The sequence below is a fragment of the Chamaea fasciata genome, unplaced genomic scaffold (genome assembly GCF_029207755.1).
Source record: "Chamaea fasciata isolate MVZ Bird 193981 ecotype frontalis unplaced genomic scaffold, bChaFas1.0.hap1 SCAF_26, whole genome shotgun sequence".
Classification (NCBI taxonomy): domain Eukaryota; kingdom Metazoa; phylum Chordata; class Aves; order Passeriformes; family Sylviidae; genus Chamaea; species Chamaea fasciata.
Genome location: NW_027094111.1, coordinates 5815267 through 5836805, shown reverse-complemented (window position 1 = coordinate 5836805; position 21539 = coordinate 5815267). Strand labels below are relative to the sequence as shown.

The 21539-nt window shown below is 63.0% G+C and overlaps 1 protein-coding gene across 1 annotated transcript in view; it reads right to left on the bottom strand.

The window, feature by feature from the left end:
• SDC3 (syndecan 3) overlaps window positions 1–20994 on the bottom strand; it is a 46026-nt gene extending 25032 nt beyond the window's left edge. Inside the window, exon 1 of the mRNA XM_066204227.1 lies at window positions 20876–20994. Coding sequence (XP_066060324.1) covers window positions 20876–20965 — 90 coding nt within the window. The 5' untranslated portion in view covers window positions 20966–20994. The remainder of the gene's footprint in view (window positions 1–20875) is intronic.
• Window positions 20995–21539: the final 545 nt, after the last annotated feature.

The following is a 21539-nucleotide window of genomic DNA, read 5'->3' as shown; positions in this document are numbered from 1 at the left end:
AAAGGGAGAGGGGGGGAAAAGCTTTCAGCTCACCAGTTGGTTTTCTTTGCTTTCTTTTTTTTTTTTTTTTTTTCTTTTCTGTTTTCAGATGTAAAATTGATTAAAATAAACCGGGGGATCTGACTGAGCCGTTTCTATTTAGGACCTGAATAAGGACTGGTGAGCCCAAAAGCTGATCTGCTTTGGAGCTTTTTTTCCCCCAACCGTATCAGTTGCTCTAATAAAAGATCTGGCCTCTCCCTGGCAGCCTCCTCAAATCCTCCTGCTGCCACAATTCCGCACGGAAAAACCACCAGCAGCACGGATTTCTGCTCAGCAGAGCAGCAGCGAGGTCCCAGCTCACCCAGCTGCTGCTTCGTTTGAAAAAGGAAATTAATAACAAGCGAGAATTGACGTTAAAAAAAAGAAAATCTGCCTCTTTCTCCTGGGCTGTTTGCAGGGCTGCCGGTGGTTTGCCCTGAAATATTCCCACCAATCGTGGGAGCAGCAGGGATGATGCTGGAAAGCCGTGGGATGAGGTCTGTGAGCACAGGGAAGAGCCCAGCCTTGGCTGGAGGGGCTGCTGGGCTCTGCCGGGGTCACCGTGGCCCTTTTCCAGCCTGTGGGAACAGTGCGAGATCCAGGGAAGCTGATCCGTGCTGAGCAACGTTTTTGGGATGCTCAGACAGGGATTGATGGAACCACGGAATATCCTGAGCTGGGAGGAACCCCCAAGGATGATCCAGTGCAATCCTGTCCCTGCACAGACCCCCCCCAAATCCCAAATCCCAAATCCCGGCCTGTGCATCCCTGGGAGGGGTGTCCCAACGCCCCTGAGCTCCAGAGCCTCGGGAATGTCCCCATTCCCTGGGGAGCCTGTTGTTCCCTGGGGATGGGACTGTGGTCCCACTGCCCCGCCCTCCCTGAACCCCCAGTCCCAAATTCCAGGTGGAAAACACAGACTGGGATCGGCCGGGAGGGACCTGGAGGTGCCCCAGTCCCTGCTGGATGTCCCCAGGGCGGGACGCTCCGCTGTCCCAGGGCTCTGCCACCGGCACACGGCCCTTCCTCCCGCTCAGGGGATGCTCCGGCCACCCAGGCTCCCGAAATCCACGATGTTTTTCTCCTGCTGGTGGCACCTGCAGCCCTGGCAGCCGGGCTGGCCCCGCTGCTCGCCCGCCAGCCGCGGGCTCGGCCCCTGCCGTGCTCCCGTGGCCAGTTCAGCGAGGGACAGGGCCAGGATTAGGAGTGCGACAGGGAGGGATGACACAGAGCCCGGCCCGGCTCCGCCAGACCGGGGGGAGGGCGCAGCAAACCTCGGGGGGTTCATGGGGTTTTAGGGTGTAATACCACAGGAGTGACCTGGGGAGGCTGAAATGCTGGAATTTCCCACGGGAGAGACACAGGAAAACTCGGGGCTCTGCCTTCCGTGGATTTTTGGGGTGTAATGGAACCCGGAGAGGCTGAAATGCTGGAATTCCCTGCGGGATGGGCACAGGAAACCTCGGGACTCTGCCTTCCGTGGATTTTTGGGGTGTAATGGAACCCGGAGAGGCTGAAATGCTGGAATTCCCTGCGGGATGGGCACATGGGGGGTGGGAGGGAGGGAGATCCACTGGAAGGGGTGAGCAATCCCTGTCTGACCAACGGGACAGAAATTCCCGGTTTTCCCAGGAATTTCTAAGCCTCGGCGCCACCCCCTCGTCACCCAGGGGGAAACTGAGTCACAGAGCCGGTCCCGGCGGGGCCAGGTCAGTTCTTCAGCAATTTCACCGGGAATCTCCTCTGGAACGGGCGGGAATCTCCTCTGCTCTCCCCTCCAAACATCAGCACCCCAAAACCGTCCCCACTGCACCCAGAGCTCGTGCTCATCCCAGCTCCGTCCTGCTCCCCTCCTGCCCACTTCCCAAAAAGCACAACCCACGAGGCTGAGGATAAATCCCCTGTTTTTAGCAGCTCGTATCGCGGACCCCCGGGACTCGCGGTATTCCCGGATTTCGGGGGGTGCGTCAATGTCGGGATGGGGAAGGCACAGGGACACCGAGCAGGACAACTCCCGGGCACGGAGCTGCCCCTTTTCGGGGTGGAGGAGACGCTGTATCCTGCACCCACCTCGAACCACCCAAAATAAAGTGCTTTTTTTGTCTGCTACGCTCACCTACAATTATCCCAAATCAAGGGTTTTACACACCGGGCTGCTCTCAAAATGCGGATTTGGGCTCTCAGCCCAACCCTGGAGCGGGAATGCTGGAAAAGGGCTGATGGCTCTGCTCCCCCCGGCACAAAACCCCGCCGGGAACCGGCTGCAGAGACAGGGAACAGCCCCAGTGCCCCCACATCCCACTTGGGGTGCTGCCGGTCCCACCCCGTCCGCACAACATCCATGGGGCTGTGTCCTGAAACCCTCCAGGAAAAGCCTCCAGGAGAATCCTGCAGGAGAATCCTCTCCCGCCGCCAGGAGTGAGGTGGGGCAGGGACGCCAAGGCTTTACCCAGAGAGGGCAGAAATAGCCCGACCCCCCTCACGTGCACAGAACTCCCCCCACCCCAAAAACCATCTGCAGCGCCATCCATCAGCAGCCCCGAAAAACCGGGAATGTCCCGCGTGGGCAAAGGCCACCCTGTCCCCCAGGGCGACACCGCTGTCACCCAGGACACCCAACCTCTGATGGCCGGTGCCCCATGGCTCAAGTCCCCAGCGCCAGGAGCCAGCAGCTCCCTCTGTCCCTCTGACCCTCCTGTCCCCCTGTCCCTCTGTCCCTCCATCTCTCCTGTCCCTTTGTCCCTCTGTCCCTCCTGTCCCCTTGTCTGTCCTGTCCTGTCCTACCCCTCTGTCCCTCTGTCCTTCCGCCCCTCTGTCCCCTGTCCCTCCTGTCCCTCTGTCCCCTGTCCGTCTGTCCCCTGTCCCCCATCTCTCTGTCCTCTGTCCCTGCTGTCCCCTGGGTTTATCCCCCTAAGCCGATTGCGGCGCCGGCGCTGCCCGCGCTGCCCCTCCCGTGCGTGGCGGCCCCAGGTGAGGCAGGAGGCGCTCCGGGGATTACGGGCGATTACGGCACCGCTCCGACGGTGACAGCAGCCACGCGGAGCGCCGGGGGCCGAGGTGGCACCAGGGACAGGTGTCCAGACAAAAGGCTCTTCCCCAGCCCAGTGCCGGGGCAGGAGCCCCGTTCTCATGGAATGAATTCCCAGTGCCGGAGGGCAGGGCTGGATGGGAACTGGGAATTGTTCCCTGCCAGGGTGGGCAGGGGCTGGGCTGGAATTGCCAGAGCAGCTGTGGCTGCCCCTGGATCCCTGGCAGTGCCCAAGGCCAGGCTGGACACTGGGGACAGTGGGAGGTGTCTCTGGGGCTGGAACGGGATGAACCCCAAATTCCCTCCCCACCAGAGCCATGCTGAGATCCCTCACCTTAATCCCACCCATGGCAGGTGGGGCCAGCCCAAACCCTCCCAAAACACCGGTGGGAGATGCCTTTGGGATATTTTCCCTCTTTCCATGGATGCACCTGGCTCCAAACTCAGCCCCTGAGGCTGCAACCCATCCCTGCCACCCCAGCGGCCCCAAAACAAGGAGTGTCCCCCAAGCCAGTCCCCCTGGGGACACAGGGAGGCTCTGAGGGGGGCTGAGCCCCTCACCGGGACATTCCCACATGGATTCAGTTCCCACTGCAGGATCCGCTCGCAGGGCGGAGCAGGGGCTGCTCCTGCAGGGCCCAGATGGCTCCGGGATCCTAATGAGGATCCTAACGGGGACCCTAACAGGGATCCTAATGGTGATCCTAATGGGGATCCGAATGGGGATCCGAATGGGGATCCGAACGGGGATCCGAACGAGGACCCTAATGGGAACCCTAATGAGGATCCTAATGGGAACCCTAATGGGGATCCTAATGGGGATCCTAATCCCGCCCTGTGGGCGAGGAGGGGCCCGGAGGCTCCGGGCAGGCAGCTGGGGAGGGGGAAAGCCACGGGGGAGGAGTGTCCCACGGCAGGGGACAGGAACCTGGGGATCCTGAGGGGGTGGGCCCCGGGGTGGGGCTGTGACAGCGCTGAGATGCTCCCGGGGGGTAAATCCCCCCCTCCTGTGGGATGGCACAAGAAAACTCAAGGAAAGATCCACAGGGAATGCAGGAGCACCTGCTGGGCTGCAGCATTTTCAGAGCTGGCTGGGCACGAGGCTGCTCCATCCCCGGGAGCCGAAGCCACGAAAATCCAAGGAAAAGCAGCTCCACGTCTGAAGGAGCTGCAGAAAATCCTCTGCAAGGTCTGATCTAGGCTTAAATCCCACCAACCTGCACCTTGGCATCATGGATTCATGGAATGGGCTGGCGTGGAGGGACCTTAAATCCCATCCAGTGCCACCCCAGCCATGGCAGGGACACCTCCCACTGTCCCAGGGTCCCCCAAGCCCCATCCAACCTGTCCTTGGACACTGCCAGGGATCCAGGGATCCCAGCTGCTCTGGGAATCTTGTTCCAGTGTCGCCCTCCTCTAATTGCAAATATTTTCCCTCCTAGATCTCATCTAAATCTTATTTTAATTTAAAGCCATTTTTCCTTGTCCTGTCACAACAGCCCTGGCTGAAGGCTGTCCCCAAGGCATGGAGGAGATGGAGCTCCTGGGAAAGGGCTGATCCAGGAGGAGATGGAGCTCCTGGAAAAGGGCTGATCCAGGAGGAGATGGAGCTCCTGGGAAAGGACTGATCCAGGAGGAGATGGAGCTCCTGGGAAAGGGCTGATCCAGGAGGAGATGGAGCTCCTGGAAAAGGGCTGATCCAGGAGGAGATGGAGCTCCTGGAAAAGGGCTGGATCCAGGCTTGGAGCTCTCCTGAGCCTTGCTTCCATGGATTAACAAATCCCATTTTTTTCTCCCTGGTGGCTCCAGGCCAGGTTTGCTGTGCTGGACACTCGGTGTCCGTGCCCCAGCTCCTCACCCCCATGCAGAGTGTCCAGGACAGAGGTCACCTACTGCTGGTATTACACACCTGGATGGATCCCATTAATTTAGAGGGGAAAAAAAACCCCCATGGAAAACTGCAGAGGGAGATGTGAAATGAGGGAGCCCAAAGCGATGGATGCAAAAAACCAGCCCTGGGTGACTCAGGAGGATTTGGCAAAGCATGGCCAGCACGGGACACGGAGCAGATGGGCTGGTGGCACGTCCCCATCTGCGCTGGCTCCGTGGGGATGCTCCCAGCTGGGGATTTGGAGGGGTTTTGTGGCCTGGGATGTGCTGGGAGCGGAGGGAGGAGGAGGAGGAGCCGCACGAGGCGTGGCTGAGCTGGGGCTGGGGGATTGTCCTCCCTAACGGCAGACCCCGGTGGGACAGAAACATCCCGGCCTGGAGCACAGGGGACCCCTGCCAGCACCATGGGCTGCACACCAGGAGCCAGATGGGCACCCGGGGAGCAGAGTGTGTGTTTCCAGAGCTCCCAGAGACTCTTTCCAGCCTCCTCCTCCTGTCCTCCAGGCCAGATCCCGCTCACACCTTGGGGTGTGTTCCCAGCACGGGAAGCACCTGGAGCTGCTGGAGAGAGCCCAGAGGAATCCACAGAGCTGCTCCAGGGCTGGAGCCCCTCTGGAGCCGGGCTGGGAGAGCTGGGGGTGCTCCCCTGGAGAGGAGAAGCTCCAGGGAGAGCTCCGAGCCCCTGGCAGGGCCTAAAGGGGCTCCAGGAGAGCTGCAGAGGGACTGGGGACAAGGCCTGCAGGGACAGCACACAGGGAATGGCTTCCCAGTGCCAGAGGGCAGGGCTGGATGGGAGATTGGGAACTGGGAATTGTTCCCTGCCAGGGTGGGCAGGGGCTGGGCTGGAATTGCCAGAGCAGCTGTGGCTGCCCCTGGATCCCTGGCAGTGCCCAAGGCCAGGCTGGACAGTGGGACAGTGGGAAGTGTCCCTGTCGTGGCTGGGGTGGCACTGGGTGAGGTTTAAATCTCCCTGCCAACCCAAACCATTCCACGATCCCATCAGTCCACAGCTCCACAAAAACACGGGATTTTTGTCCCCCAGCCCTCGGACCTGACGTCTCATTCCTGCCGCTCCCAGCTCTGCCCGGGGCCGATCCCGGCTGCTCCCGCTCCGATAAGAGCCCCGTGCCGAACAATGAAAAGGCGAGGAAAAGAGCAATTCCCGGTTTTTACAGGCAGCCAAGCGCAGCCCCGGCCCTCCCACCCCTCCCTGGCTCTGAGATTCCAGCAGGAATCCGCAGCCGTTTGATCCCACAGATCTCGGCCTCTCCAAGCGCAAAACCCTTCCCAAAAAGGCTCTGGGATGTTCGGGGAGCCCCATCCCCGCCCCTTGGGCGCCGGGAGAGGGATCAGGGCGCTCGGGCTCACATTCCCGGCTCGGTTTCCAGCGGAACAGGCAGGACAATGGCGCATTGTGCGCTGGGGAGAGGAGAACGAGCTCGTGTTTGTGCCAGGAGAGGTTTGAGCTGGAGACGCCTCCGGGCCCAGGGACATCAGGCCCGGTGGAGCCGGCCCCGGGACCGCTCCTCCCGCCGCCTTTCCTGGAGCCTTCCCGGCGGGCACAGCCCGGGCTCGGCCCCCAGGCCCGGCGGGGACGCGCTCAGCGCCGCGGGGTGATCTGGGGACACGGGGACACTGCGCGGGGACCACGAGCCGGCCCCGAACCTCTTCTGCTTTCGGGCCCGCGGTGGCCGCGGTGACCCGGGAGGCAGAAATCGCCCTGCCCGGGGCCACCGCCGTGTCGCCTCCTCCCGCGGGCACAAAGCCACCTCCCGCCATGGGGACACCGGCCCCGGGGGAGCTGTCACACTCTGCGTGCTGTTGGGTTCACCGGAGCTGCTTTTCCCCCTAAGGAGGCTCAGGATAAAGCGGGATCGCTCCCGGAGGAATCCCCGTGGGAGCTGGGGGTGGCTTTGGAGAGCCAGGGCGCTGTCACCGTGCCGGGGGACGCTCCCCCGACACCGCAGCACGGGCAGCTGCGGGAGTAAAAAGCCTCTTAACGACCACAGAAAGCAACCGGGGGGTATTTCCCGTTTTATTCGGCTCCTTAAACGCCACTTCATTTGCTGGGATCGGCTTAATTGCGGTCATTAGGGGGATGAGGGGAAGGCTGAGCCCCCCAGGGATGGGCTGGGAAAGGAGAGGAGGGATCCAGGGGCAGATTTCCCAGAGGGAACATCCTCCAGCCCTACAAATCGTTCCCCTTCCCCCAAATCCTTCCTCCCAGCCGCTGCCTCAGTTTCCCCAGCCCCTCCCTTTGCTGCAGTTCGGGGGGACCCAGAACCTCCCCCAGCCCCAAACTCCAGGAGCAAAGGGATTGGCACAGTTTAGGGGGGTTTTCCAGCCTGGAATAGGGATGGAGCAGGTGGAGGGGCCGTGTCCTGTCCCCGCAGGGAGGGCGGGCAGCAGGGCCCCCAGAGCTGGGGGTGCCCTCTGCTTTAACCGGTTTAGGGGTGTTTTGTGCAAACCCCACCAATCCCACACGTGGGAATATTCTTCCCAAACTGCTCCAGCCTGGAAATCCCCACTGGCTGCCCCCATCAGGTTCTCCCTCCTTGAGGTTCCCCCAAAGGCATTGTCCCAACCCCGAGTTCACCTGGAAGAACTCTCCACATGAGGTTGGAAAGGGGTTTTTCTCATTTTGAGGGATGCAGGGAGCACCCAGGCCCATTCAGGTCACACATCAACGGGATTCTGGAATCACTGATGCTGGAAAATCCCCCCCAGACCGTGGTGTCCAACCATTAACCCAGACTGGGTGGTCACCAGTCACCCCTGTCCCCAAGTGCCACATTCCTTAAATATTTCCAGGGATGGGGACTCCACCAGTGCCCCGGGCCACTGGGCCAGGGCCTGACAAACTTTTCCATGAGGAAATTTTTCCTGATACCCGACTTCCCGTCCCTTGGCCCAGCCTGAGGCCGTTCCCTCTCCTCCTGTCCCTGTTCCCCGGGAGCAGAGCCCGACCCCCCCGGCTGTCCCCTCCTGACAGGGACTTGTGCAGAGCCACCAGGTCCCCCCTGAGCCTCCTTTTCTCCAGGCTCAGCCCCTTTCCCAGCTCACATTAAACCCTGGGAATGTGGGGGTGACATGTCCAGGCCATGTTCAAGTGGCAGAGCTGTCACTGCTCTCAAACCAACCCTCACCTGTCTGCCCCAAAAACGGCGCCAGTCCCGTTACTGGAGACCCCCCAGGATCTGTTCTGGTGCTGAGCCACAGCTAATGAACCCCTAAGAATTATTAATTAGGAATATATTCCAGGCTCTCCCAGGCAGATTTGGATCAACACCGGCTCCCCCTCCCCACAGGCAGGACTCCAAACCGGGGGAAAGCCCAAGCAGCCCTTTCCCCTCTGCTGCTGGCATTTAACCAGGATTAGCCCGTCCCGGGAGGTGCTTTCTGCCCCGGCAGCAGGAGCCGGTGTTTGCCAGCTCCTGTGTGTCCGACAGGAAGGAGTTCCTGCCCACCTTCCGCGGGGTTGTCATGGAAATGGAAAGCGGGGTTGATTAAGATGCTGCCAAACCCTCGATTTCCAGCTGGAGTCCAGCCCGGAGGGGATGGGAGCAATCCAGGGGTGGGTTTGGGGGGAAGCCCTGGAGGGAGACCCAGCCCCCGCACGGGATGGGCTGAGGAGCCGGGACAAGCCCCAGTTTTTCCATGAGGAATTAACTCCCCCCAAGCGCTGGGAAGCCGAGTGGGATCCACAGGACGGAATCACCCATCCCAAGAGAGGAGGGAAAGGTTTCCCGGGCAGGAATCCCCGGGCAGCAGCCCCGCAGCTCCATCACGAAGCGTCCCCCGAGCACCTGCGGGGAGGGAGCGGGGCCGTGCCCGGGGCGGGCCCCGCGGAGGGGCCGGAGCGGGGACACGGCCCAGCCCGCCAGGAGCGGCCAGGAATAGCCCCGATTTCCATATGTAGGACGGGGCGGCCACGCCAGCACAGCCACGACCTACTTTCCTCCAGCCCGGCGGGGCCCTGCGCTCGCCCGCGGCTGCGGGGCCGCCCCGGAGCCGCCCCCGCGCACCGCGGTGCATCCCCGCTATTCCCGTTATTCCGGCTCTTCCCGCTATTCCTGCTATCCCCGCATCCCCGAGCCTTCATCCCCACCCCGCCGCTCCGGGGGACGCGGTGGGCTCGGAGCACCCACGGGGATCCATCGCGGCTCCCGCTCCAGAGCCCTCCGGCTCCTCCGCAAAGAGCCCCGCGCTCCACAGGCGCGCCCTCCACGCTTTAATTTTTTTAAACCTTTTTTCAAGGCCGAGCAGAGAGCCAGGAGCTGTTCCCGGCGCCTCTGGGATGCTCGTGCCTTTCAGGGCCGCACAAACCGATTGGTTTTCCGTGTGAACACGGCTTTTTCCATTAAGGGAAAAAAAAAAGATCCAAGGCTAATCCACCGCTGCTGAGCGTGTTCCCTCTCCCGGGCAGCATCCACCTGCGGGGCTGCATTGGGGACGGCACTGGGAAGCCCCCGAGGGGAGGAATGCCAATATTTATTCCCCAACCTGTTGTTTCCCTCAGCAAACATCCAGGCAGGAGGGAGGCTCCTGCTCTTTCCACAGCATTAAGGATTTTCAGCAGCCTGAGCTGAAAATGTCCCTTCCTGACACGTTTGGTGTCACTTGTCCCGAGCTGTTCAACGCTGCTGGTCTCGCTGGGGAATTAAAATTTATTGTTGGAGAGGGAAAATCAAACCCAGCTCCGGCAGCTCTGGGATCCAGCCTGGAAGCAGGTGAGGAACAAATAAATTATGAAGGGTTTTCGCTGCACCTGAGGCCTCTTCTCCCAGCCAGAGCAGTTTAGTTCGGTGGCAGGTGCCTGAAAGCACCACAGGAGGGGACAAAAGGAGCAGGGAAATGTCCTGCCCGGCCAGGGAGGGCTGGGAGGGGAAGGAGGAGAAACCTCGTTCGGCTCAGGGGGGCTCAGGGCAGTGCCCAGCACAGCAGCGTCCCTGGGGGGGACAGGGAACAGCATCACACCGGTGGGAATGACAGATGGACCGGGATCCTTCCATGGGAACGGGCACCCGCATCTATCTCCTCATGGGAATGGGCACCAGCATCTATCTCCTCATGGGAACTGTCACCACCATCTCCTCATGGGAATTGTCACCACCATCTCCTGATGGGAATGGGCACCACCATCTCCTCATGGGAATGGGCACCACCATCTCCTCATGGGAATGGGGACCAGCATCTCCTGATGGAAATGGGCACCACCATCTCCTCATGGGAATGGGTGCCAGAATCCTTCCAGGGGAATGGGCACCAGCATCTCCTGATGGGAATGGGTCCCACAGTCCCATACAGGGACAGGTACCAATAACCCCGCACAGGAATGGGGCCCACGGCCCCCACACAGGCACCAGCATCTCACTGTGGGAATAAGTGCCAGGATCCCCACATGGGAATAGGCACCAGCATCTCCACATGGGAACGGGCCCCACAATCCCAGACAGGGCCAGGTACCAACGTCCCCACATGGGAATGGGTCCCAAAATCCTACACAGGGACAGGCAGCAGCATTTCCATACAGGAGTACTCCCCAGGATCCCCCCAAGGGAATGGGTCCCAGCATTTCCATGGAATGGTTCCGGTATCCCCACACAGGGCCAGCTACCAGAATTTCCACGTGGGAATGGCTCCCAGCATCCCAGGCAGGCCTGGCCTCCAGCCTCACCGCCTCAAAGCCCACAGCTCTTCCTGCCCACAACCCCGCAGAGCAGGAGGAGAATGAGGGCAGGGAGAACTCCATCCCAAGGGAATGTGAGCCCAGGGCACCGGGATTCCCTGGCAGCCACCAGCAGGAGAAGCTGCTCCTTTCCCCCCACGCTCAGCTCATTCCCCCCGGGAGATGTTCCAGGCTCCGTGAGGAGCAGGGAGGATTGTCCCCCTGCAGTGACCATCCCCCACCACACACCAGGTTTTCCTCAAGTCCTCCACTCCAAGAGCTGCAGGATCCACCTTGTGCTCAGGAAAGCACCTCCAGCTCCGGAGCCAGCAGGAGAGTCTTAAAAATGGGACCACGGGAGCTCTCACAGCCCAGGGGGTGAAGGAAACACCCCAAATTCTGATTTCACGGTGGGAAGATTTTCCCGTGGGTTCCGTGGCTGGGGTGATCCCACTGGGAAGGAACATTGTTCCCAAAGCCAATTCCTGAGCCTGAAGCACCAACTGACCCCTTGTTTTCAAGTCTAACCAGGTCCACCTTCATTCCACCGGCTCAGTTCTTCTCTTCCTTGGCAAACACATCCCTACACGTCAGCAGGACCAGGAAAATGTGTCCCCCCAGGTCCCTGTGGCCGTCACCCCCCGGCATCCTCCTGCCGCTTATCCCAGCCCCGGATTTCCCCTCCAGGAATTTTCCTTTCTCCTTTTCACACCAGCTCTGAGCTGTGCCCCCAAAAACCTGGGGCAGGCAGAGCCCCAATCCATGTCCGACCTTGGACCCCAATTCTCCTGCTCACCCCAGAGCTCGCTCTGCTCCTCACTCAGGTTCTAACCTTTGCCAGAGAGAGAAAAACACTGAAGAGTCACCAAAGCCCTGATTTTCATGCAGCGCAGTGCAAAGCCTGAGCAGGCGGGCGTGACCCTCGTGCCCTGCTGCCCGCTGGAGAAACAGCGGATTTCTCCTCTGGAAGATCCCGGGTCATATAACGCAGCAGCAGCACAACTCCCCTGATCCTCGGGGTTTGGCTGTTTTCCTTCACCTCCCACCCCTGGCTGAGGGGAAGGAGCAGTCCCCACAGGATAAATCCCACCGAGGCGCCGGGGAAGTTCGGATTTGCTGTTTCCCTAATTAGGAGCGAGCAGAGGCGGGCAGGAAGCACCGAGCCCGCTGCAAAACCCCGAAAGAAGAAGGAACCCAATTAACTTCTCACTGCCCTTTCAGTTCAGGGCAGAAGCGAGGCCGGCATGTGTTTGCAGAGCCGCCAGGTCGCGTTTCAGACCGGTCGGGGGGGATCAGGGCTTGTCCCATCCCCCAGATGGGTTTGGGGAGCCCGGAGCTGTGACCCCGGCTGAGGACGGGCAGGCTGGGAGAACACACCCGCCGTGGATGTTGAGTTGGGCTTTTTTCTTTTTTCTTTTTTTTTTTTCTTTTTCCCTTCTCCTCTAATTGCTGCTGCTATTTTAACAGAGCCAGACATTTCCTTGACGATTCGCGAGGCCTATAAATGTTTGATGCCCCTTTCCCCCCCGCGCTCAGGCAGCAACTTCTGCCGGGGTTTGGGGGAAGAAAGGGCCGGATTGGAGCACCGGGATGGGACAGCGGCTGCAGGGGGAGGATCCGGCCCCGGATCCACACGGAAAGGCTCCATCACACCCCTCTGCTCCTGTCCTCTCCTCCCCCCAGTTCCTAGAAGGAGATCCCACTGCCCAGCCTCCGTGCAATATGGCTTTGTGCTGCAGGAACCTAAATATAGAGCCTAAACCCTCCGGGGGCTTTGCTGCGCTCCGAGGTATTTATAGCTGCAGGCAAACTCCGGCTGGAACGTTGGGAGCAGCTGGAATTGCACCGAGGAGGGATCCGGCCCTGCCTGCAGCAGGGATGGGGTTTTGGGGTGACCCCCCCGACCCGGCTCAGCCCCGACCCCGCTGTTCCCTGCCCGGAGCCCACGCCGGGGTCTGGGGGCAGATTTGGGGTTTTAAGGCCGAACCCAGAGCAGAGAGGAGGAGGCCGAGAAGTTCAGGGACAGCCCAGCTGCTGCTCTGCCGCTCCTCACAAAAATCCAGGCACGCAGTGCTCCAAAAGCGTTTTCTGGGAATGGGGAATTCACCTCTTGGAGCATCCAAAGTGGAGCAGGAGGGATGAAATGGTCCCTCCTTCCCAATCCTCAGTGTCCAGCCCAGCTCCTCTCCCATCCCTGCTCCTCACATCCTGATTTAACCCAGCCCAGCAGGGAAAACTCCGGCTGGAGGCAGGGAAGGAGCAGGGAGAGGGATGGGGAGGCCCAGGGGCAGCAGCCACTTCCCAATGCAGGGATGGATCCAGGGATGGGAACAAGCTGAGCTGGCTCTGCATCCCAATCCCACTCCCCTTCCTGCCCTGGGATCCCCGGCAGCATCCATGGGGAAGATTTTCATCCAGGGGCTCCGGCACTGGGATCACAGACTGGGCCTTGGCTGGAGCCGGCAAGAACAATCAGCAATGTCGGAGTTGGATCGAAAGGAAAATCGGCAGGAAAATCAGCAGGAAAATCCCCTCATTGTGTTCCCGGGACTCCCGTGCCTCTGGGATGATCCCAGGCAGACCCTCAGCCTCACCCCAGGCCAATGGGAACAGCAGCCAAAAAGCTCCTTGGAAAGAAGACTCACAGAACCCTCAGAGAAATAAAGGATTTTTACCAGCTCCTGTTCAGAGCCGACACAGCAGAGCCCATGGGAATGCCATTCCCAGATCCCTGCCCAGCACAATTCCCAAGTGCTCCGGGGTGGGAAGGAGCTCCCTGAGCAGCCAAAAAGTCACAGTTCAGCCCCAAACTCCCGTGGGGGGTGGGAGAGAGGGGCTGGGGCTGCTGCTCCCGGCAGCCCGTCCACTCCCTGCCTGCTGCCTTCCCTGGAATGCCCTTTTCCTCTTGGGTCAGGGGCTGGTGTCCCTGCGGACACAGGGGTGTCCCTGTGGGGGACAACGTCCATCCCTGCCCACCCAGCCGTGCCACATCCAATGGATTCTCCTTCCTCCTCCTCCTCCTCCTCCTGTCAGGGTGTTGAGGAGCTCTTGCCATGGAAAATAAAGGGATTCGGGATGCTCCAAATCCAGGATCTGCTCCCATCCCGGTATCCCACACACAGATCCCACCAGGATCTTCCCACCCCCACCCCTGGTGGCTTTAGGGACATCTATGGGACACCTGGGGACACACTGCCAGGTGCTGGCCATGCAGAGGGCGCAGCCCTCCGAGGTGGAGGAGCAGGGATCAATTAATCCAAGTTAAAGGCAGGAAGGCAAAGGGGGACAACCAGCAGGGCCACCCCAATTCCAGCACTGGTGACACCCCCAAAATCCAGGGGGTCCTGCCCAGCCCTGAGCCCACAAAGCTGCAGGAAATGTCCAAGGGACACGGGGCAATCCTGGGATCCACTTCCAGAGGATGATGCCAGGATCCAGGGGAACCCATCCCAGCTCCCGCCTAAACCAGTTCATCGCTGGTGCATGAGGAGAAATGGCTCCTCCCAGCTCCAGGGGGAACAAACCCCAGGAATTCCGTGGATCTGGGATTCTGGAGCCCAGTGGGATGAGATTCCCACATCCCAGAGGAGCCTGGGGGGGAGGAAGAGGCCCCTTGGCCAATGAACCCTGCCCAGGATCCCATTTCATCCCAGTCCCCTGCCCTGATGGATGCCCAGGCCCTCATCAGCTCTGTCCCTAATTAACTCCGGGGTAATTAACGCCGGGACCCCCCAGGTTTGCAGGGGGTGTTTGTAATGATCCTCTGACAGAGGCCGCACAGAGGGCACCGACCTGCGGCCACTGGGGGCTAATTAGAGCCTAATTAGTGCTCATCAGATCCCCCCCACACAGCCCGGGCTGCGGAGCACCGAGCTGGGCAAGAAACTGGAATTGTTAAATCAGCAAGAAATTGGAATTGTTAAATCCTGGATTATTTCTGGAGGAGGCGACACCAAAGCCCAAAATCACACCCAGAATCGCAGGGGCCTCACCAGAAAAGGGAACCTCACCCTTGGAGCGGCCTCCAGGGGCTCTCAGCTGCCAAAAATCCCCCAATTCCATCCCCAAACCCCTGGCAGCTCCAGGATTTTCTGCTGGCCCGGAGCCAGGGCTTTGGAGCAGTCCAGGCTCCCCCAGGTGCTGTCCCAGCTCCAAACCCCGATCCCATCTCCAGGAGATTCCCACATCTCCCTCCCCTGGCACTGGAGCCCGAGGGAGAGGGGAAAGAAATATCTGGATGATGCCATTCCCCAAAAAACTTGCAAAAAACTTGCAAAACTTGGAAAATTTTACATTATCCCAGGTTTTTCTGCTCGATTTTCATTGAGTGCATGGAGAAGTTCCCCAGGGATACCATGATCGTTCCCAGCACCTGGAAATGTTGTGAGGAGCCCAGATTTGCCAGAAAAAAAGCTGGGAATGGTGGATTAGGATCAGGTTTGGGGAAGTAAAGGTCCCTGTGTGCTCCCAGAGCTGCTGCCTGTGCAGGGCAAACTGCTCGGGGAGGGTCACAAACACAGCGATTTTCTGTTCCCTTCCAGCTAAACTTGCAGAAATGAGAAATAAACGAGAGTTTTCTTCTCTTTTAAATGCCCGCTTTGGCCCCAAACTCCCACTCCCTTGCCCCAAAACGCGGCCCTGCGTTGGATTTTTGACATTTGCTGCCTGAGCATCCCTCCCAACCCCCAAACCCTTCCCTCGGCAGCTCCTGACACGGCTCCATTCCCCTCCTCCTCCTCCAGAAAACTGCATTTTTTGGCAAACAAACTGTTTTGCCAACAAGTTGTGCTCCGTGTGCTGGGGAGATGAGGCTTTTCCCAGCTTTTCCCGGTTTTCCCTGGCTCCAGGTCCCACTTTGGGGCTGCAGCCAGGGGGGATTCGTGCCCAGACTCCCCCACATTGAGGTTTCCCCCCCGTTTTTCCCTAAAACAATCCCCGTTTCTCCACCAGCCGGGGCAGGAGCAGCGGCCCTGAGGTTGCTGCTGTTATTTTTATCTTGAAAGAAAGAGTTTGAGCCGTGGCCAAGCTGTGCCGAGGGAGGGAGAGGCTTTTGTGGTGGCCACAGAGACGTGAACACCCCCGTGGGCAGGGCAGAGGGAACGGCCCGGCCCAGCCCCAATCCCAATCCAATCCCAATCCCAATCCCAACCCCAATCCTGCCTGGGGAGGGCTGGGATCGCCCGCTCTGGGATGCTGAGGTGGGAAAGGAGCTTTGGGTCCCCCCAGATCATCGCTGTGCTCTCCATGCAGAGCCTCAATCAGCCCGGAATTAAAATTTTGAGTCAATTTTAACAAAAATCCTTGGAAGGACCAGCTCTAAAAACGCTTTCAACCTTCCCACAGCCCCAAGGAGCATCCCACAGGACGCCAGGTCCATCCCACTCCTTCCTGAGCACAGAAGGCCCCAAAACAGAGTTTGGGGGGCAGGTGCTGCCCCCCAGGAGCCTCCTCTGCCTGGATCCGGCCACGTCCTTCCCTCCCAGCTGGAATTCCAGCAGCTCCCATCCTGGAGCTGCTCCGGAGGTCACCGAGACACTCAGGAGCTCTGCACGAGGAGCTCGGCTTAAATGTCAAATTAATTAATGGGAAGAGAGGAGGAGTGGCCGCAAAAGCTCCGTGTTCCTCCTCCGGAGCTGGGCCGGGCCAGGGAAGCACCGCTGGACACTGCCCGTGGAAAATATTCCATCCCCACGGCAGGGAGAGAACAGGGAACAGCACAAAACACGGGGGGAAACTGGGAATTGTACCACACACCAGTGAAAAACTGGGAATGGCATGAAACACGGTTGGGAAATCTGGGAATGGCACAAGCCACGAGGGGAAAGCTGTGAATGGCACAAAGCAAGGGAGAAAAGTTGGGAATGGTACAAAACAGAGGTGGAAAACTGGGAATGGCGCAAAGCAGATGCAAAAATTTGGGAATGGCACAAGGCACGGGAGGAAAGCTGGGAATGGCGCAAGGCACGGGAGGAAAGCTGGGAATGGCACCAGGCACGGGAGGAAAGCTGGGAATGGCGCAAGGCACGGGAAAGGCTCCGCTGCTCCCTCCACACCCGAGCGGAGGCTCCGGAGCCCCGCAGGACCAGCGGCCGGGGCCGCGGTGACACCGGGCGGGGCCACGGCCGCTCCTGCCCGCCGGGGGCTCGGGGACGCCCCTGCTCCGGAGCAGAAATCCTTCTGCAGCAGCTCCCGAGCCACGGGAGCCTCGGGCCGGGCGGGCAGGGCCAGGAGGGAAGGGAGGTCCTGGAGGATGCAGGGAAACACCTCCGCGATCCCAGGACAGCCCCCAGCGCCTCTGAGGGGGATTTCTGCCTCCAGATCCCTGCTCCCCGTCTCCCGGGCACCGCCAGCTCCTGGGCTGAGGTTCCAGGGGCAGAACAGCGGCCAAAGCCCGCCCGGAGCCGGGCGGCCCCCGGGAAGGCGGCGGGGACGGGGACACGAGGAGCCGGAGCGGCGTTAAAGCCGGGCACGGCTCGGCCGGGGAAGCGCTCCCGGTTCCCAGAGCCCCGCCGGGCCCGCAGGGTTTGGTACCCGGCTCACGTCCCCGGCATTCCCCAGCCCCCGCCGCCGTCTCCCGGGGCTGCCGCGCGTCCCCCGAGGGAAAAGGAGCCTCGGGGACACTCGGGGACTTCACTGCCACGGCGCACATAGGCCGGGGTACGAGGCGACAGGGGCCAGAGGAGCCCGCACCCCTTGGGCACCCATCGCTTCATTCCTTGATGTACTTTTCCCTCATTTTCTCCATGAAGGAGGAAGGAGCGGATGGAAGAGCTGGGCTGTCCCTACAGGCGGGGCCGGGCTGAGCCCCGTGTGACCCCGGCTCGCACCAGGGAGCTCCAACCCACCCCCCAAACCCCACAGCACCCCCAAAGCTCAGGGCAGACCCTCCCCACGGCCCCGAGGCCAGGCTGGAAACCAGGGAGCTGCCGAGAAAACACCGGAAAACATCACGGGGATGAGGGTGCCCTGTGACCCCCCAACCCTGCCGGGACCTGGAGCTGTGGGGAGGCTGAACCCCCCCGATCCCCCAGGGCAGGGGGGGCTTCACCCCAAACTCTGCAGGGCCTGCAGGAATCTTTGTTCTCCTCATTTTCCCCCCGGACTGAGCCAAGGGGGGATCTGGAGGGGTCACAGGAGGCACGGGGATGTCCTTCCACAGGGAAACACCATCCAGGACCAAACCCAGAGCATCCCCCGATGGATTCCCCCGCACGGGAATCCCGGACGTGGCCGCCCCAGCGCCGCCCCGGGGACCTGTGAAGGGTTGGGGTCAATCAACGCTGTCGGTAATTAAGGCGATGAGCTGATCCCTAAGCTGGGCTCCGACCGCCGCCAGGGCCACAACGAAGCGTCCTGAGCCCCACCTTGGGGACCCCAGAGCCGGGGGTGGCACTCGGGGCTGGCTGTGCCCAGCCCCTGCATGACCCAGGGCCTGATTAACGCTCATCAGCTTTAATTACCGTGAGCAGCGCTGCCTGTCCTGCCCGCTCTGCCCAGGTGTCCCCAGCGGGCCCCGGCTGCCGCTCTGCTGCCAGCTCTGCCTGCCCGCAGCAGGAGGGGGAGGAGGAGGACGAGGAGGAAGCAGCGGTTTCCCGGGCCGTGTGTGTGGCCTGGGGGTGGGCAGCATTCCCAGCAGCGCAGAGAGGAGCCTGTCCCGGGAATTCCGGCTGTCCCACGGGGGCTCAGCCCATCCCTGCCCCGGGAACGGCTGGAGCAGGAGCCTGGCTCTGTCTCCCTGTCCAGCTCCAAAGGGATGAGGCAGGACCAGGGATGAGCCCGTGAGGTCACAGCCAAACCCAAACCTGTCGGCGGCACTGCTGGGAAAGGCCCTGGGCCAGGGAGGGGTCCCGCCAGGAGGAGCAGCCCCTGTCCCCCTGCTCTCCCATGCCGGCACGCAAAGGGTTACAGGGAGCGATCCCAAGGGGATTCATCCCAGCTTTCCCAAAGCCCGGGCCGGGAGGGGTCAGGGACAGCGGGAGATCAAAGGAGGCCACCGAGCCCCGGGAGGTGTCACAGCCAGCAAGGCCCCAGCCATGCTGGGGCCCTGTCCCCTCTCCCTGTCCCCATCCCTGTCCCCGTCCCCGTCCCCCGGCTGCGCACGGGGCCTCGTCCCGGGAGCTCTCGGCCGCGGGGCCAGCGGGGCGGGAGTTCCTCCTCCGGCTCCTCAGAGCAGCCGGGGACGCTCCGGGTGCTGCTGCGGGGAAATGTTCCCTGGCAGAGCCCAGGATCCGGCACTGGGGGGACAGGAACCCCCAAATCCATCCCCGTCCCCTCGTCAGGGATGTGCCAAGTTCCTGCTTCCCTCCCGGTGACCCGAGGGAGGAGCTGGGTCTGTCCAAGGAGAAGGAAGGGTTGAGGAGCTCCAGGGAAGAGAAGGGGAGAGGAGAGGCCTCGATCCCCCCGGGTGGAGGCAGCGGCTCCTCCGGCCCTCGGGATTGTCCCACATCCCATGGCCTCCAGCCCGGCACTGAACAGCCCCACGGCCTCCCCTGAACGGCCTAAACCCCCCAGGGAACGCCGACAGCCTCATCCGGTAACCAGCAACCCCAATTCCCCAAAAGGGGAGAAGCTCATGAGCCCCCCCAGAGCCGACCCCCACGCCGCCAGGGGTGCTGGGGACACCTGGGGACACCGGCACAGCCACCGTCACCTCCCAGCTCCGCGGCTGGAGGGACGGGAGCTCCGGGGAGCAGAGGCTCCCCTGGATCCATGGCAGGGGGAATTTTGGGCTGGATAAAGTGTCCTTGGATCCAGGGCCGTGCGGATTCTCCAGAGGAGCGGGAGGAGTGTCTCACATCCCTCGGAGACTCCCGAGTTGTGTCTCTGTTCCAGAGGGGCAGAGCTGCTGCCGGGAGAACGCCCCCCGTGCAGAAATGGGGGAGCCAGCCTGGGGGACCCCAAACCAGAGCCCCGGCAGGAGGGATGAGCTCCGGGTGACTCAGTGCAGCAGCCAGGCCCTGGGGCTTCTTCCCCTCTTCAGGAGAGGAGGAGGAGGAGCAGCCTTCCTCCCCACCACCCTCTCCCGTTGCCCCCGGGCTGGGAGGGAAAAGCATCCTCTGGCTCCTTCCCGGAGAGCATCCCCCAAAAGGCAGCGCCCCAAAACTCCAGCGCCCGGCTCGGGCAGGGAGCAGGCGGGGCAGGGAGGGTCCCAGGGACCCCAGGATCCCGCGGCCATTCTCCCAGGCGGGGCTGGCCGGGGGAAGCAGCAATTTTGGAAGTGCCCCGAGGACCGCCAGCCCCTTCCCCTCCGGCCGCATGGGAGGAGAATAGCGGGCGCTGCATCTGCCGCCCCCCGCCCCATCACCAGGGGCTGGGGCTGCAGGAGGGGAGGGGGAGGCAGAGGGGAAGGATGGGGGGGCGAGTTTCAGCTGCCCCCGAGCAGCAGCCGGGGGGGTTCCTCCCTCCCCGCCCCTCAGCGTGGTTTTTCAAGGCGTGTTTCCCTACGACCTTCAAACGGCAGCTGCCCGCAGCCCCCTCCCCACGGCCGCCACCCCGCCCGGCACCGCCCGGGGGGTCGCAGGGGAGGGGACAGCCCCGGGGACAGCGCCTGCCGGGCTCGGGGGGGCTCTGCGGGCACGGAGGGGCCGGCGCGGGGCAGGCTGCGGGCGGCGGAGCCCCTCGGGAGCCGGGGGACCCCGGAGCGGGGTGCGGGTGCCGGAGCCCCGAAGCCGGGTCCCGGTCCCGGGGGTGCCGCCCCCCCGCCGGCTGCCGCTGCCAGACCCCGCACGGCGCCGGCTCCCCCCGGAACCGCTGCCGGCCCCACGCCCCCGGCCCGCTGCGGGCGTCCCCGCCCGCTGCCGAGCCACGCGCGGTGCCGAGGCCGGTTCCGGAGCGGTGCCGCTGCCCGGCGCACGATGCCGGTGCCACCCCGCACAGCCCCGTCCCCCGCGGCACCGATCCACGCGCGGGGCCGGGGCCGGTCCCACCCCCCTGCCCGCGGCTGCTCCTCCGCGGGGCCGCCGCCGCCCGCTGCCGGTCCCCGGAGCCGGTCCCCGCTGACCCCTCCCGGTACCGGAGCCGGTCCCCGCTGACCCCTCCCGGTACCGGAGCCGGTCCCCGCTGACCCCTCCCGGTGCCGGTGCCGGTCCCCGCTGACCCCTCCCGGTGCCGGAGCCGGTCCCCGCTGACCCCCGCCCTGCCCCGGTCCCCGCCGCCCTCTCCCGGTGCCGATGGCTGCCCTCGCCCCCTCTCGGGGCCGGTCCCCGCCGCCCTCCCCGCGGTGCCGGTGCCCCCCGGGCCGTGCCCCCCGCCGGTGCCCCCGCACTCACCAGCGCGGCGCGGGCGCTGAGCAGCAGCAGCAGCAGCAGCGGGAGGCTCCGCAGCCCCCGGGGCGCCGGCGGCGGCACCTCCCCGGGCATCTTCCTGCCGCAAGGACGCTGCCGGCGGCGGCGGGAGGCGGCGGGAGGCGGCGGCGGGGGCGGGGAAGGGCCTTTGTTGCCGCCGCCCGCGGGAGGCGGGCGGTGGGTGCGGGCGCTGGGTGCGGGGCCGCCGCCGCCGCCGCGCCGCCCTCCCGGCCCCGCCGCGCCCCCCCCGCGCCGCCGCCGCCCCGCCCCGGCCCCGCACGGCCACGGCCCGGGGACAGCGGAGGGGGCGAGGAGGGGACGGGGGAGGAGCCTGGGGGGGACCAGAGGGGGCTGGGGTAGACGGGGGGGTCCTGGGGTGGATGGCGGGACCTTGGGGGACGGAGGGGGGGGACGGATGGGGGGGTCTGGGGTAGATGGGGAGGAGCTGGGACACATGGGGGGGACCTCGGGGGGCAGACGGAGGGGGTCTGGGAAAACTGGGAGGACCCTGGGGTAGATGGGGAGGAGCACGGGCGACGTGTGGGGGGGTCTGGGGCGGACTGGGGGCCCCGGGATAGATGGGGGGGGGGGGGGTGGCGTGGGGTGAATGAGTGGGGACCACGGGGACATACAGGGGGTCTGGGGCAGA